We start from the raw sequence: 17,252 nt of genomic DNA, 5'->3' as shown, positions 1-17,252 counted from the left end.
GGGTGGGTGTGCCATCTCCCTCAGACGCGGCAGCTGGTGAAGGATGGCTTCCTGGTGGAAGTGTCGGAGAGCTCCCGGAAGCTGCGGCACGTCTTCCTCTTTACAGATGTCCTACTGTGTGCCAAGCTCAAGAAGACATCCGCAGGGTGAGTCCAGGGGGCGGGGTGGGAGGGAGCTAGACTCTGCCCCCTGAGGAGCCTCCCAGCACGGGGGGCAATCGGCATTTAGTTTTTCCTTTTAAAAAATCGATTAATTAATTTCATTTTACTACATATCCTTTTTCTAAAAATAAATCATGTTTTTAATTATAAAGATAATATAACCAAATTACAGGGGGAAAAACCCATCACCCACCTGAACATAAGCATTGGTCTCCTGCTGCTATATTTCCTTCCAGTTTTTTTAAACGTTCTTATGTTTTTTCATGTACTTGTAATCAGAGTGAATGCCCAATTTTGGTCTCTGCTTTTTCCATTTCACGTCATAAGCATTTTCCCAGGCTCTGCCTAATCTTTGTAATCATCCTTTTACTTTCCTGCGTGATGTTACAAGTGGATATGCCATAATTTACTTAAGCACTCTCCTTTTATTAGACATCTCTAAATTTTTGCTAACTGCGATTCTGTGAATATTCATTAAATCTGCTGTCATTACTGAGTGCTTATACCATTCCAGATGCCATGACAAATGCTTTGACTCTATGATTTCCAGTCTTCCCCAAAACTCACAGAGGAGAGGAAAGACTTAGAAAAGTTAAATCAGTTGCCCAAGGTCGCATGACTAGAGGTAGAGAAGATGGGATCTGAACTGTAGTCAGACCTGAGCGCTGCTTTCCACCTCCATCCCTGCCCTGGGTGAGTGGGGTCCGCCCTGTGCCACGAGCAGAAGAGATCATGCGGTACTCATTCCCACATTGTTCCACCTCCATTTCCTTATCGACTATCGTGTGCCAAGTACACTGACCGGGGGGACAAGCCTCATGCTCACCTCAGCACTAAGAGGCCAGCATGAGAGGGACGAACCCACGTCCTGGGGGAGGTGAGGGAAGTATCAGACTCTCAAGCCTAACAACTTCCCCTCCTTCTGCCATCCTGCCACACCTGGTTCAAACGGCCCCAAGGGAAAGGGCCACCCCTTTAAACGTTCTTATGTCTTACTAACCTCTCGGTTAGTATGCGCTTCAGTAAAGGAGGGGACTCCCTGGAACTAGATCACAAATGAGATCGTTCTAGAGCACAGATGGCAGTCATAATGAGCAAACACATCTATGCCTTTAGTCCTCTGCCCGTGACAGACATTACTAGCGAACCACGGCACGAGTACCCACCGGGCTTGGATGTGGCTTTATAATCTTCCACCCAGTACCCCCACGTGACCTCTATTGATCAGGGTTAAAAATAACATGTGTATTCCATCTCCAGCCCAAAGGACAATGACTATGAGCTAAGTATAGATCAGCTAGGGGGAGGGGAGAGCGTGGGATGGGGAATAGGAAAGTGTTAGAGGTTTGGAGTGTTTAAAAACATCAGTCCTACTGGGCCTGAAGATTGGCAAGGCCAAGGTCCAGAGCCCTCACTGCCACCTGACCCTAGACCCTGACTGTCATTTCTCCACATGTGGGTTTCCCGATCAGACTCCTCAAGGACACGGATCATTTTTGCCTGTGACAAGTTCTTTTAAAAATCCCTCTCAGGTGTTCTTCTGGTTCTGGCAGTTCAGGCTTGAAGAGCCAAGTTCTCTCTCGCTCATGTCTCTCTCTGGCTTGTTTGCAGGAAGCACCAGCAATATGACTGCAAATGGTACATCCCCCTGGCCGACCTAGTGTTTCCATCCCCCGAGGAGTCTGAGGCCAGCCCCCAGGTGCATCCCTTCCCAGACCACGAGCTGGAGGACATGAAAATGAAGATCTCTGCCCTCAAGAGTGAAATCCAGAAGGAGGTGAGTAGAGCCTGGTATCTGAGCTGAGATGGGGGGTGGGGTGGCCCTTTCCCTTGGGGCCGTTTGAACCAGGTGTGGCAGGATGGCAGAAGGAGGGGAAGTTGTTAGGCTTGAGAGTCTGATAAGGGAGAGTACATGCTCGGGGAAAGACCCGGCAGTGGCACATTAACACTGAGCAGATGGAAGGAGGGCCAAGAAGTCAGTGTTCAGAATTTAGTAGGGTTAGTCATGGGGAGCTTCCTAGTGTATGTCAAGCACCACAGAAAAGGAAAGCAAGAGAAGAAGGCCTTCTTAAGGAAAAGCAGGATGAGTGCAAGAGAAGGAGCTTGAGGGGCCTCTCAGAAGCTGACAGATCAACTAGGCAAATAAGGGGAGCGGGGCTTTGAATAATACAGTTAACATGTTCCTGCTCGGTCTAAAAATGCACAGAAGCTTGTGCCCATATGCAACATTTACACACATTTATCATGTATTAAGCTGCAAAGGAAATTGGAAGTTTAAAAAACACTTCTTTGGTAATTTTTTTTTTTAAAAATAAGCTCTACTGAATGTGGGGCTTGAACTCATGACCCTGAGATCAAGAGTCACATGCTCTACTAACTGAGCCAGCCAGCCACCCCTAAAAAAAATTGATAGCATACTGGTTATGTTCACAGACCACAGTGCAACGAAATCAGAAATCAACAACTAGAATATAGTTAAGTATATGCCTTGAAAATTAAAACTTGCAAGGTAAAGAGGAAATCCTAATGGAAACTGCAGACTATTTAGAACTGCATGAAAATGAGAGCACTCATATCAAAACCCGTAGGTGTGGCCAAAGCACTCTTTAGAGGAAAATGTATAGCCTTAAATTCATATATTTGAAAACAGTGGCTAGAAGAAAGCCCCCCCAGGAGGTGGCTTCCCCACACATGTCACAAAGGGCTCAGTTTAGGCCTCACCTCCCCGGGAGCCTTCCCTGCTGTGTACCCACTGCGTCTGGGTTGGGCGCCCTGCTTTCTGGTCCTGGGGTCCGCTCTTTCTTTGCGTTATTGGTCCTGAATTGTAATTGCACAGTCCACTTTCTCTTTTCCCCACTTGAATTTGAACTCTAGTGACCGTGCTGTTTTCCTCAGTTCTATGTCCCTAGGACTCGGCACATAGTAGGTGCTTTATAAGCAGTTGTTGAGGAATCCATGACCAGATGGCTTCTAAGAATCCTTTCAGCTTAGACATCCCTCTTTGAAGGAGAGGAAGACCACAGGAATGACCCCAAGGGTGTCTGGGGCAGAGGGACGACTGAGGGTCTCCCTGGGGGCACATCTGCCCAGAGGGGCACAGGTGTCCTCCTCCTGACTGGCGTCACCCCACCCCGCTTTTAGTGGAGCCTGTCTCCCCAGCTCTACCAGCCCCACCCCGGGGCATCCTGCCTGCCTGTTTCTCCCGGTCCTGGTTGCTGGTGGACTTCGTCCCCTCCCTCCTGCCCCAGGTGTGCACACATGGCCTTCTGCTCAGTCCAGTCCACAGTTCCTGGGCTCCATTGGCTGCTCGCTGCAGGGGTGTGCCAGACACCTCAAGGAGTCCCTTGTCTTGCCCATGACTGACCTCAGCAGGTGACACGATGTGAGGAGGGTCACCGGGGAGGCACATTGTTGTTCTCTGAGTCACAGAAGAAGCAGTGATTGATTTTTTTTAATAATACTTTTTTAAAGCTTATTTTTGTTCTCATCATTGACCTAACACTGGCTTGTTATCACAAGAAATATAATACCGAAACATACAGAGTGTTACAGATTATCACCCACCCCCCATTTTTAACAGTTTGAGGTGTATTCTTCTAGACTCTTCTATGCTTATACTGGTGTGTATTTTTTTGTTTTGTTTTAATGAGACTAGACTATATGTGCCATTTTGCAACTTAAGCTTTTCACTTAATGGTGCATTTTAGAGTTCTTTGGATCTATCAGATTCTTTTTAACAGCTGCGTCCTATTCTGTCACTTCACTGCGCAATGATGTACGAGATATTTAGATTGTTTCTGGTTCTTTACTCTTAACAGGCAAGACTGCAGTAAACCTGACTGTGTTCCTATTTCTCTCTGGTAGCTTCCCTACAAGTGGGATGGCTGGGGCAGAGGGCTTGCTCTAATTGCCAGATTTACTTCTGGAAAGGTCGTGTCCAATTATATACCCCCCCCCCCGCACCAGCAGTGAGAGAGTCACTGTTACCCACGCTGTCACCCCAGCAGCGTGAGAGAGTCAGTGTTCCCCCACACTGTCACAAAACTGGCTGTGAGCACTTGTTACCATTTTGCTAGTCTAGTGGGTAAAAAAAATGCAGTAGAGATGAATTCTAATCGAGGAGCTTGAAGTTGGCGCTGGAACTGAAACTTGAAGCATAATAGCAGTTACTAAAAGGGAAGGGATCTTTCACAAAATATAAACTTGAAAAATTGGAGAAGGGGGACACGGGTTGAGACCTAAGGGTTTGTTTCAGAACAAGGAGTAATACGGTGCAGCTGAGGTGGAGGGTGCAGGGTGGGGCATGGTAGGATACTTGGCTGGGCACGGAGGCCAGCCCCAGCCTTGGGAGGCCCCTTGTGCCAGGCCAGCATTTAGGCCTTTTTGCTGAAAGGTGTCTGAGGTTTTTAAGCAGGTATTTTGATGGTACCCAGGATCTGATTTATAGAAGTGACTGAGTGATGACACGCTTAGGCTAATGCCGTTTCCAAGAGGAAGGGGTGCATCATCCTACACAGGGCCACAGGGGAAGCACCAGGTTTGGTCAGGATGCTGAAGGCACAGGGGGAAAGTATGGCTCAGAGCCTGCATTGTGTTTCCTGCAGGAAAGGAAAGCAGGGCAGAGGCAACTGCTTAGGACTGGGAGTTTGAAAAATGTCAGCAGACTGGGCTAGCGGGTGGTCCCTAGCTGTCTGCTACCTGGCCCTGGGTTATTTCGGGCAGAGGAATATTGGCTTGGTGAATGGGGCTATGAACTCAGGCCTGGTTGGTTTGTATATGAAAGGTATGTGCACAGGAACATATGTACCAGCTTAGGGGTCAGCTTGCCCTGGGAAGGGGTAGCCTTCTCCCTGGCCAGCTAGGCACCCCCGAGATGTCAAAGCATCATAAAATATAAAAAAAGAAAAAGACACGATGAATGCACAAGAAGTGCTGTGCTTAGAGCTGCCGAGTGAGGAGTGGAGTGGGTGAGGGAAACCACCTGTGCCCTCCGGCCCCTACAGAAAGCCAACAAAGGACAGAGCCGGGCCATCGAGCGCCTGAAAAAGAAGATGTTTGAGAATGAGTTCTTGCTGCTGCTCAACTCCCCCACGATCCCATTTCGGATCCACAATCGGAATGGAAAGGTCAGAAAGGGGTGGTGATGGGACAGAGGCGGCCCCCTTCTTCAGTCCAGGGCTGCTCGTTCTCTAGGGCTCCTGTCCATGATCTGGGGGAATCAGGGACTCAGGCCCAGTTCTCCAGGATGCTGCCCCAGCTCCTACCCCAGACTCCCTCTCCCTGCTGGTGTGGAGCCAGTGCCCCCTGCTGGCCATCACCGGCACTGCCACCCCAGTGCCTGGACTTCCAGGAAAGGAGGCTCTCCCCAGCTCCCACCTTGGCCAAGCCTCCGGGCTCCTGGGTAAGAAGGAGCCAGGGATGTGCTTGGCCACATGGTCACCCCACTGAATTCTCTTCTCCTCTCTTCAGAGCTACCTGTTCCTACTGTCCTCAGACTATGAGAGGTCAGAGTGGAGAGAAGCCATTCAGAAGCTACAGAAGAAGGGTAAAGTCCCGCCCCCCTCCACACTGCTCTGAGGGTGTCCGTGGCAAGAGTGGCCTTTTGCGTTTCCATGCACTTTGATGTCCACGGTCTTCTCTTTGGCCCTCACGGTCACTCTGTAAGGTGCCAAGGCGGGTGGCATTTAACTGATGTTACTTTAACTTGAGGCCCAAAGAATTTAAGTGATTTGCTTATGGCACAGAATAAATTAGTGATAGGCCTGGGCCCAGAGCCCAGGCTTGTCTGTCTGTCTCTTGCTCTCCGTGTTGCACACACACAGTTGGAAGCCACCTGTGACTGTCCCCATGTCCCTACAAATCTTTCCCTCCCTTCCCATGACCAACTCTGCCCCTAGAGCTAAGCTTTGTTTCCTGCAGTAGCCTCCAGAGAAGAGTAGCAGGTCCTAGTGGATCTGTGATGACATTTTCCTCTCTTGGCTCCTCCTACAGATCTCCAGGCCTTTGTCCTGAGCAGTGTGGAGCTCCAGGTGCTCACGGGATCCTGTTTCAAACTTAGGACTGTACACAACATTCCCGTCACCAGCAATAAAGACGGTAAGATCTGGAACCCAAGGTTGTCTAATCAGCAGGCCCAAGCCCCCAGGGCATTGCTGGAACCTTCCATAAGGACCTAGCCAGACACATGGTTGTAACAACTCAGTTGCCAGGTACACAGAGAGCTTGAATAGGGGTGTTCTCTACTGAGTTCCCAGATGGTCCCAACTCCTCCCCGGCCCCCTCTGGCTTGAGAGAAGAATCTGGCATCCTCGTGCCCTGGAATCATGCTGTTAATATGTTCATGAGGTAGTCAGATAATGGAAGCGGAAGACCGAAGCATGGGGCATGGTGGTGGTGGAGGGGGAAAGGGTAGCTGGAAGCGTATGAGAAATAAGGCCAGAAGTTTCCAGGGACCAGATCTTGGAATGCCAAGCAAAGGAGTTTGTTCAAGCCAAGGAGCCTATGGGAGGTTTGTGAGCAGCGGAGAACTGTGATCAGGGCTGGTCCAGAATGGGTAGAATCTGGTTGCTCGTGGGTGTTGGGAAGGGGTTTTGAAGGCAGGCTCTCCTCCCCATATGGGGTTATCTGCCTCCTGTCCCAAAAGGAGGCAGACATGTATTGGTTAATTTTCACTTTGAAAGGCTACACTGAGGAGGACAGCCAAGGGATAGGCAGGATTCAGAGGGGGAGGAAAAGTGCCCCTGGGGGAATGGTATGAAATCCCCGGCCCAGTAGGGAAGGTGTGGATTGGCCTTCCAGGCTGAGTGGAGGGAGAAGGGGCACCAGCTCACATTCCAGGAAGCAGAGGGCTCTGGAAACTTCTTCCTCCAGCCACCAGGTGGTGCTGCGAGACCAAGACTCAGACTGTGTCCTCCCACCCTTTTGGCCTTCCTGCGAGCCTGGGGTGAGAAGGGGCTGAAGCCGGCCTCTCGCCAACCCCTACCGGGGGGGCTTTCCTCTCTTACAGACGACGAGTCTCCAGGACTCTATGGCTTCCTCCATGTCATCGTCCACTCTGCCAAGGGGTTCAAGCAGTCAGCCAGTAAGTGCCCCGGACCCCCAACCCTAGGAAGAGCGGGAGCCATGGTTCATCCTTTCACAGGAAGACCCTATGAACCTATTGCATGGGGCCTCCCACGGTCCACCAAGTCTGCTGTGGTCTGCCCAGGCTGGGGCCCTACCGGGTGCCCTGACATGTGGGTGGCCATTCCCCCAACGGTCAGGAACCAGCTCCTCTTGGCAGGAGGATCATTCCTGCCTTGTGTCTCCGAGGTCTGGTCTTCCCCAAGCCCTCCCCAACTCCTGGGTGTCTGAAATTCTGGACTCTAACCCCACATCTGCCAGTGACAAGCTATGTGACCTCGGGTAAATTTCTTAACCTCTCGGAGCCTCAGCTTCTTTCTCCATAAAAAGCAAACGCCCTTGTTAATACTGACCTAAGAGCAGGCTTGGCGATGACTGAGTTATGTGCTCTGCCAGCACATGGCCGCACATTTCCCTCCTTCTGCTTCTTCACCGTCTCCCAAATCCGTGCAGTTCTTAGCATCTGACAAGATACGATTACACTTTTTTATCTAATTTTCCCCCATAGGAATTTATCTTCCCATTTGCCAGATGAGAAAACTGAGACACAGACACATAAAGGGACTGAACCTCACAGAGCACCAGAAACCCGGGGTTCCTGACTCCTCTCTCCGCCTGCCCCTTCCCACTCCCTCCTCTTTGTCTCTGGGGGGCGAGGTCTGCCCTGGGCCCCTCTACCTGCACTGCACCACGCAGAGAACATGGTATCGACTCGCCAGCAGCCATTCGACAAACATTGACTGTGAAGTTCATGGGGTACCTTACTGCTGGGTGCCTGGGTACCTTACTAGGTGCTGGAGAAAACTCAAACGTGGCCAGCGTGTGGATGATGCCTTGGCCTGTTTCAGAGCCTTTTCAGGTGCATCTTCTGCTCTGATCCCCCTGGCATCCCTCCTGGCATAACAGGTCCCTGTTATCACTCCCAGGTGCCAAAGCCCATCCCTTTCGCTTTAGAGCAGCGTTTCTCTCAGTATGGCCAGGAGCTCTGTGCTTACCACTCAGGCCATGCTGCTCATACACACGGGGCAGCCTCCTGGACCCTCCCCAGACACACAGAACCCCTTTCTAGGGGACACTGCCCAGGAATATTCCTGGTTGGTAAGTTCTAGAAGGCTGTTCCACATACCTGAGTCCATGGCCCACCATGCCCAGATGCCTTACCCTCTCTCCCTGCTCCCTGTTGGCTGGGATGGGCCTCAGGGAGCAGAGCCGTGGGGGTGGCATGGCCCCCTCTCCCAGAGCAGGTGTTCTGCCTCCCAAACTGGGTCAGGGGGGTTAGACATGAGGTGAGCTGCTACTACAAAAATCTCTGCTGACCTCCATATGGTCCTCACCTCCTCCCTCCACCGGCTTCCAGCGCCGTTCACATGTTCACTCTGACTCAGCGGGCTTAGGCCCCATGAATCTTCAACCATGGTTCTTTGTCCTAATACGTTCATTACATCTGCACAGTCAGGCCTGGGGTGTAGGCACCATTGTTAGTCCTGCTTTACAGATGAAAGCACTAAGGCAGAAAGATTCAGTGATTTGTGCAGAGCTGGGATTTGAACCCAGACAGACTCAAAGCCCTCCTTCTATCTCATGAACTTTCCCCTAACCCCTGACAGTGCTCACTCACACAAAAATCAATAAATGGGGATGGCACGCATGCCCTCAATCTCTCCGCCACCCAGACCTGCTCTCTGATCTGGCAGAGGCCTGGGTGCTTAAGGCCTCTGGTGTTGTTTGCCTGTTAATCTGTGCCCACCTCCCAGAGGGCCCTAATACCCAGCTCTGTCTGGTCTGTGTCCTGCCCAGCCCGAGACAGCTTGGGAGCTGCTCCATCCCCTCTCCCTTCTCACTGAGGAGAGCCCTCTAACGGGGCCTCGGAGGGGCATGGATGTCCACCCTCTGACCTCTGCCCCTTGATTCACACTGCAGAGGATTGGCTCTCATACCCGCAAGGCACCTCCCGTGCATCATTGCACTGGGGTACAGCCACGGCCACTCCCGTGGAGGGGGGCAGGTGTCAGGGTCTGAGCCCCAGAGGGAGGGTGTGGGTTTGCAGAGCACCTGGGGTGGCCACCCAGGGCTGTGGCCGCGTCAGCTGGGTCTCACCGGGAGCTAAGAACAAGGCTTCTGCCTGTGTGGTGTTGATGTGGTGAGGGGAAACCAGGCAGAAAAGAACTTGAGTTAAAGTCAAGTGCTATGAAGAAAACAGCAAACCAAGCTTTTGGGATGCAGGGGGCATTTTTGGTTGTCACAGTGAGCGGGGGTTACTCCAGATTTTCAGCACTCAGAGGCCAGATGCCCTCCAGAGACTTCCACCTCAGATGCCAGACGCCCTGCTGAGGAACCTGGGATCGGTGGGAGAAGGGAAGGGGGAGAGCAAAACTTCTTTAGCCAGCGTGGCCAGTGAAGACTTGGCCTGAGGCTTCAGCGGTGAGGAGGCAGCCAGGCAAGGACCAGGGATGGAGGGACTGCAAGGCCTTACAGGGCCCTCAGGTGGGAGCAGCGGGGTAGGTTGGAGGAGGGCGGTGTAGCTGGAGGGCGGTGAATGAGGCAGAGGGGGCAGAGCCAGCTGAGAAGAGGGCAGAGAAGTGGGAAGGAGCCAGAGCATGTAGGGCTGTGGGAAGGAGAACACGGAGGGTGTCCTGCAGGGATGTTGGGGGGACAGAGGCATTTATCCCCCTTTCCCTCCCGAGGTCCCGAGCCTCGGGCCTCACTCGGTGTGTCTCTGCCTGTCCCCGCTGCAGACCTGTACTGTACCCTGGAGGTGGATTCCTTTGGCTATTTTGTCAGCAAAGCCAAAACCAGGGTGTTCCGGGACACGACAGAGCCCAAGTGGGATGAGGTGAGTGGAGGCGGCTGGCGTCCCCGCAGGGACCTCTGAGCTTGTCACCAAGTGTACCCACCCCACTCCCTGTGCTCACTTGCTGTTGACTGGAGATGGCCGAGCCTGCTGGCTAGGTGAATTCTGTCTCCCTAACCCCTCTGCCCTCCATTCCCTGCTCATTTAGGTGTGGGGATTTCAGCTCAGGCCTAGACTCCACTATGCCAGCAATTCGGAGGCCTCTGGGGCTCCAGCAAGGGAGGAAGTTCCTCCATGCCTTATGACGTGTTTCTCTTGGGCCTTTGTCACCCCCTTCTAACCCTTGCAAACTTGGGGCCCACACTCGCCAGGAAGCTATGTGTCTCAGCTTTGGAGGTTCAGGATCGTTGTGCCATCTTTCCCCAGGAGTTTGAGATTGAGCTGGAGGGCTCCCAGTCCCTGAGGATCCTGTGCTACGAGAAGTGCTATGACAAGACCAAGGTCAACAAGGACAACAACGAGATTGTGGACAAGATCATGGGCAAAGGGCAGATCCAGGTAAGGGTCCAGACGCAGCTAGGGCACCAAGGCCGGCGTCTGGGAGCTGCCAGGAGGTGGTGCTACTGGGAAGGAGTCCTTCTCACCTGCCTTCTTGGCTAAGGTGCTTGGCCTTTTGTGACTTGGGTTCAAAACTGGTTTGAGAAAAGTTCCCCAAGGTGGTGGTTCTCTCCTGCTGGAGATGGTGTCTTATTCTAGCTCCAGAAGCCCATGTGCGCTGCTTCCTCCATCTTCCGTGGCTGGTTCAGGTGCATCATGCACACTCCTGCATGATGGATGGGAGGGATGATGACTACCTTTGTTTTCACATCCCAACTCTGGTCTACTGGGGGCTTTTCCCAGGAACATTGTGTTAAGAAGGATTCTGAGGCTATATCCATGAATGCTCTGTTTGGTTAGCAATGTCTGGCGTTGGAGGAGTGAGGCCTTGAGCATTTGCCACTGGACTGGAAGGGCTTAGGATCCAGCTGGCTTGCTGGGGGCTGGTCTCTGACTTGTTGCTAGGGCTGCTGGGCCTTACTCAGCCGAGAGTTTATTGACTTAAAGTATTGGTAGAGCCAGGTCCTGAGTCAGGTTAAGAGTATACATGCCTCGGCTGTGTTTCTTGGAAGCCCTTGTTTGTAGCCTGTGTCTCTGGAACATTCTGCCAGTTTTGAAGATGACTACTCTTCATTTACCTATCAAGAGGATGCAGGTCTGGGGGGCTGACATTCAGCATGGAGCTATCCACACTCCATCTGACACCAGGTGTGGCCTCGTCCCACTTGGGACACAAGTGGCCTCATTGGGGCTGAATTCTGTGACCCTGAAATCAAGGGAAACTGGCACTGGGACTGAGCCCATGAGCCTTCGGTGTTCTGAGCTTCTTAACAGTTGTCCAGATGTGATCTGGCTGGGGGGTGGGGGGAGTCAGGGATGCTGAACAGCGCTTTTTGGAAGGAAGTGTTTGTTCTCTGATGCCCTGTGGAGGCTGTGGAGTTTGGTATCTGGCTTTTGGCTCAGGGTTCTTGGTGGTAGTGCCCTTCGGGGACCCATGTGGGCCTCCTCCTCTCCCCACCTGTTTCACCTGAGTGTTTGAACAGGGGAATGGCATCGTTTGCTGGGGGCCCAGCCATCTGCCTCGTGTCACCCTTGTTCCTGTGCCCGTCCCTTCCTAATGCTGCGGGACCAGCTCTTTTGAGCACTGTCGCTAGGGAGACGGTGCTGCCAGGCAACCCTAAGCCAGCCCTTCGTCATTTAGATGAGAGAGAGGTCTGTAAAGTCAGTCCTGGGACCCTACTTCCTGCAGGGATGAGGGGTGGGAGCCCTGTCTCCACATGCCTGGGCTGGCCAGAGGGCCAGGCAGGGAAGGGGTGCTGCCCGCCCAGCCCTGGGGAGATATCCGGCCAAGAAACATGTGTGACTGCCATGCTCCCTGGGCCACTGGTGGCCATAGAATGGACGAGTTAGCAGCCCGCTCAGGGAGCACCATGGGCCCTGACTCCTCCAGAACACAGATGCCAGGGCCCCGTGGCACCGTCCCCCACCTGGACTTCCAGCCCCATTGCTTCCCTCCTCCTCGTTTCTGTCAGCCGCACAAGCCCCAGGGGAAACACACCATAAATCATTACATCTTGGAGACAGGAGCAGATGGAGGCTTTGGGGGAAGGGGAGGAAGCCAGGTTATGTTTGGCAGAGCAGAAAGCACAGTCTGGTAAGGAAAATGTTTCTGTGTTTAAGCTTCGAGGAATGTTAAACGCCTGGGAGTTGATATTAAAAGAAACACAGACCTTCCTGCTGCCAGCTGACCTGGGCCATGAGTGGCCAGCTCGGGGCCCGCATTCTCCGGAGCTCCCAGCCCTGCCCTGTGCAGGGCGCAGCCCCGGTGCAGCCCTTGGCCCTCAGCTGTGCAGCCGTCTTGCCCGCCTTCCTGTGGGTCGGGGGGGGGGGGTTCCCGCGAGGGGTGTGCCGACCCTCATGAAGTCGGCTTGCCCTGCGACGCGCCTCGGAGCCCCTGAGGATGACCAGCCTGGGTGGGAAGCCTGCACTGAGCCATTCCCATGTGGCCAGGCCCACCGGAGCCACGGAACAGTCTGTTCCCACAGCTTGCTCCCACCTCCCTTTCTGCCACGTGTCCAAGGAAGGGAATTGGCACGAGCCTCTGGCACTTGGTTCTGCTCCCCTAAAGCAGGCGCCGAGGATGGAGCGTAAGGTGGCCTTGCAGTAGGGGCCATCCTTGCTAACATTGGGGTGGGCTGAAGGAGAGGCAGGGGGAAGAAGGCCCACCTCTGTCCCCATCTAAGCCCCTTGTCACTCGGCCCATCTAGAGAACAGCACGGGATCCCATTTCCTGAGCTGCAGGTGTTTGCTCCAGAATGAGTCTCTCTCTGGGTTTGCCTGATGTGGCAGTGGGGGCAGGGAATCTGGAGCCGCAGGCTGGGGGTGGGGGGCGCACTTAGGGGCAGGCAAGTGGCAGCATTAATCAGCAACATGTGTGTGCAGCACTTGTCTCTTGGAGGCACATTCCCAAACGTGATCTCTGATCCTCGCCGCGGCCCTGCAAGGAAAATGACAATCACATCCTCCCCACGAGGACACTGAGGCCGCTGCCTCTGCTGACCGTTTGCAGGGAAGCCATGCCCTCTCCCCTGTGTTGTATGCCTATGCCCCAGGCCTCCGTCAGGGACTCTCTCAGCCCGGGTACAAGGCCCTGGCATGGCTAGTGGCCTGGAGAAAGAGGCAGGGTGATGTTCCACCCCAGCATCCCACTTTATGGTGTGAGTGAGCCTGAGCCTTCTTTAGTCTGGAATCCTCTTACCCTGGGGTGGGGGGGATATTACGGCCTGGTGCACCTGGAGGGCAGCAGAATGAGCCTGCATACACGGGAATGAGCCAGGGGAGGGAGACCTACCTTCCCTCTGCAGTGTACCCAGCACCCACTGGCCGCTCCAAGGGCCATAGGCGCCTGGCTTCAGGATGAGTCAAGTGTATCAAGACAGGCCAAGCCACTAGAAAGCACAACAAGATGCCAGTAACGATGATGACAATGCCCGAGAGCTTCCTGGGAGCCCAGCACTGGGCTGATGCTTACAGCCGTTATCTCGGGCGTCCTCCCGTGCGCTGTGGGGGAGGAAAGTGATCACAATTAGATGAGAAAGCTGAGGCACCGAAGGGGTGAGTAACCTGTCCAAGGCTGGGCAGCCTGCGGGGAGGAAGCCGGGACCGGAAGTAAGACTGGAACCAGGACCGAAGCAGAACCGGAACCAGGACTGGAAGTAAGACTAGAACCAAGACCAGAAGCAGGACCAGAAGTAAGACTGGAACCAGGCCCAGAAGCAGGACTAGAATCAGGACCAGAACCAGGGCTGGAAGCAGGACTAGAACCAGGGCCGGAAGCAGGACTGGACCCAGGACCGGAAGCAGGACTGGAACCAGGACTGGAAGCAGGACTAGAACTAGGACCAGAACCAGGACCGGAAGCAGCGCTGGAAACAGGACCAGAAGCAGGACTAGAAGCAGGGCGGGAAGCAGGATTGGAAGCAGGACTAGAACTAGGACCAGAACCAGGACCGGAAGCAGGGCTGGAAGCAGGACCAGAAGCAGGACTGGAAGCAGACCCAGGCCTTGTCCTCTGGGGTGCTCTCCCATTGGCCATGGTTCTCTACAGAATAAGATGGAAAAGTGTGCAGGAGGAATTCAAAGAAGGCAAGATCATCATGGGCTGGAGTTAGGGAGGCTCCTGGGAGGAGATGGAGGGAGAGGGATTTGAGAGCACTGGGTTTTTTAAATTCCAAATGCAATGTTTACATTAGAAGGAAAATGGCAATTATAATAAAGAGACTTGAAACATAATCACTAACTATTCCTACTCCCACTCCTCTGAAACAGCCATTTGATTTTGTGCCTTTTCCCTTCTTCAGGCATAGAAATTTTATATAGTTTTAATCACAAGTGTGTATTTTGTATTTTTTCTATTTTCACGTAATAGTATCATAAACCTCCCTTTTTTCTAGGGCTGTATGTAATCTTTATAATGACCTTTTTTGTTACATTATCAAAAGTACTTCTTATACCTCATAAAAATCATTTTACATAATGGCCAGCCATTAATTGCCATTTTAAGGCTCTGTGTTATTCTAGCAAGGTGGGCAGGCTCTGGATCAGCAAAAAGGAGCAGGGTGGGCATTCAGGGGAAAGGGCCTTCATGGCCATGCAGGGAGGCGGGAACGTGCAGGGAGTGTCCCAGGAAATTAAGGAGCCTGCCTGCCCTGAGCAGGAGGAATTGTGAGTCACACAAGTAAGAGGTAGGTTGATGGAATGAATGAAAGAAGAGGATCAGTAGGGTCAGAGGGCCAGAGGAAATCCTAGAGGCCATTTAATCCCATCTTGTTTTAGGGCGAGAAGGAAACTGAGACCAGAAAGGGGTAAGTGACATGCCACAGTGGTTGAGCGAGGGTTCTAAATTCAGGAGCCCAGTTCCAGGTTGGTGATCTTTGGTTGGCTGCTGGACAAATGAGTAAAAGAAAATGCTCCTAGGTGGGGCAGGGCAGACTTGAAAGTCAGTCTGTGACCCTCAGGGATCTGCCCTTTGTCATTACAAATTTAGTGGAGTCCTCCTTCCCCTCCCCGCCCCCCCAGCTGGATGTGTTTCTCCTCTTCTAGGCTCAGGAGTCCTCCCTTTGTCGTCCTCCTTCCTCCCCCAAGGGGCCAGTATCTCCACATTCTCCATCCAGGCCACCCCCACTGCCTGCCTCCTTCTTGCCGCCCCGCCCCCTGCCCAGCCCGGGAGCCTCTCAGCCAGGAGACCCCCTCCTTTGTCTGCCTTGGCTCCCTGGCCCCAGGGGACTCCCATATATTTATCCCAGTCTATTTCCAACCATGCTGCTCCCGGCTCTAGATGTGCTATCCCCAACTGGGACCTACCCACTGGCTGATTAGCATATTCCCAGGGCCCAGCCCTTGTTGACTGGCTGGGCCAGAGGGGAGAGCTCTCCCTGAGGACCCCACAGCTTAGTTCCTGCCACTGACACCAGACTAAAGAGGAGTCTGAGACCTAGAAGCCACCTAAACCAGAGGAACCCCTCCATGCCCCTGCTCCCTGCCATTCCGCAGTTCAGCCACAAGCCTGGGGACAACCCCCACCCTCAGCTCTGTCCCCCCCACATACCCCAGAGTAGGAGGCAGCTTCACTTTGGGAGTGCTCAAGACTCTGGCGTGGGAAGGGGCAGGGTCCCAGGCCAGGAAGGAAGCTCCAGCCATCCCGGGGCCCTGCACCCCCAATTGCAAAGTTCAGGCCTAATGGGATGCCTCGCCTCCATCCTCCTCCCTTTTGAAGCTCAGAGCCCATGTCTGAAGGGGAAAGGGGGGATTTCTGTTAACAGTCTTGACCTGGCCTCTTGGAAGCTTGTTGAGGGTTCAGAACTATTATAAATGACACTCAGGAGGAGGTCATGAAGGCCAGTCCCCTGTTTTAAAGATTTTATTTGAGAGAGAGAGAGAAAGAATGAGTGGGAGGAGGGGCAGAGAGAGAAGCAGACTCCCTGCAGAGCAGGGAGTCCAATGCGGGGCTGGATCCCAGTTCCCTGGGGTCATGACCTGAGCCGAAGGCAGCCACTTAACCGACTGAGCCACCCAGGCATCCCTAGATCCTTACTTTTTTGTTCAACGGTGGTAAGAAATACATACCATAAGATGTATCACTTTAATATAGGTGTACCATCCAGAGGTATTAAGTACATTCACATTGTTGTGCAACCATCACCACCATCCATCTCCAGAACTTTCTTTCTTTCTTTCTTTTTTTTTCCCCCCAGAACTTTCTCATCGTCCTAACTGACCATATCCATTAAACAGTAACTCTCCAGGGGCATCTGGCTGGCTCAGTCGGTAGAGCACACAACTCTTGATTTTGGGGTATTGAGTTCAAACACCACGTTGGGCATAGAGTTTACTTAAAAAAAAACAAAAACAAAAACAAAAACAAAACAGTAATTCCCCAGGCAACCACCATAGACTTTCTGTCTATGATTTTGACTATTCCATTCCAGGGACGTAATGGAAGAGGAATCCTACAATATTTGTCCTTCTGTGACTTCACTTAGCATAATGTCTTAGAGGTTTATCCACGCTGCAGCACGTGTCAGAATTTCCTTGCTTAAAGCTGAGTAACACTGTATGTTACTCATCAACATTTTGTTGATCCACTCATGCACCAATGGACGTTTCGGTTGTTTTCTAGACTTTCTTCCTTTTAAGTGAGAAAAAGCCTGGTCTTTGAGGATGGAGATTTCATAGCGTCCTTCTCTCCAAACCCAAGGTTCCCCACCCCCACCCAGTTGCTCATCGGTCTCCAGCTATCACCAGAGAGCAGGGCTTCATGAGCAGAGGACACAACTGGTCACTATTAGCTTCTTTGGGTTAAAACAGTTGCCTCCTGGCTTTCTCTCCCCCAAGTTAGGCATCCCTGTCTCCTTGACTGTATTTCCTCATATCTCTTCTGCTTTCCCCTTGGTTATGGTTTATATATATCGAGTGTGGAGGGGGTCAGAAGGTCAGAAGGGGGTCAGAAGATCACCATCTGACTCCTTTGATCTCTGGGAGCCTCGGTTTCTTTATCTGTGAAATGGGGATAATTATCCCCA

At 52.7% G+C, this 17,252-nt stretch overlaps 1 protein-coding gene across 5 annotated transcripts in view; it reads left to right on the top strand.

Moving 5' to 3' along the window:
* The window catches only part of ABR (ABR activator of RhoGEF and GTPase), a 171,555-nt gene that overhangs the window by 123,357 nt on the left and 30,946 nt on the right, over window positions 1-17,252 (top strand). For all 5 annotated transcript variants that reach the window (XM_036073026.2, XM_036073029.2, XM_078068095.1 and 2 more), the window contains 8 exons: window positions 25-146; window positions 1,773-1,938; window positions 5,165-5,287; window positions 5,631-5,706; window positions 6,153-6,257; window positions 7,168-7,242; window positions 10,019-10,116; window positions 10,501-10,632. In XM_036073026.2, coding sequence (XP_035928919.2) covers window positions 25-146; window positions 1,773-1,938; window positions 5,165-5,287; window positions 5,631-5,706; window positions 6,153-6,257; window positions 7,168-7,242; window positions 10,019-10,116; window positions 10,501-10,632 — 897 coding nt within the window. The remainder of the gene's footprint in view (window positions 1-24; window positions 147-1,772; window positions 1,939-5,164; window positions 5,288-5,630; window positions 5,707-6,152; window positions 6,258-7,167; window positions 7,243-10,018; window positions 10,117-10,500; window positions 10,633-17,252) is intronic.

The sequence above is a fragment of the Halichoerus grypus genome, chromosome 2, assembly GCF_964656455.1.
Source record: "Halichoerus grypus chromosome 2, mHalGry1.hap1.1, whole genome shotgun sequence".
Lineage (NCBI taxonomy): Eukaryota > Metazoa > Chordata > Mammalia > Carnivora > Phocidae > Halichoerus > Halichoerus grypus.
This window is presented reverse-complemented; position numbering and strand designations above follow the sequence as displayed.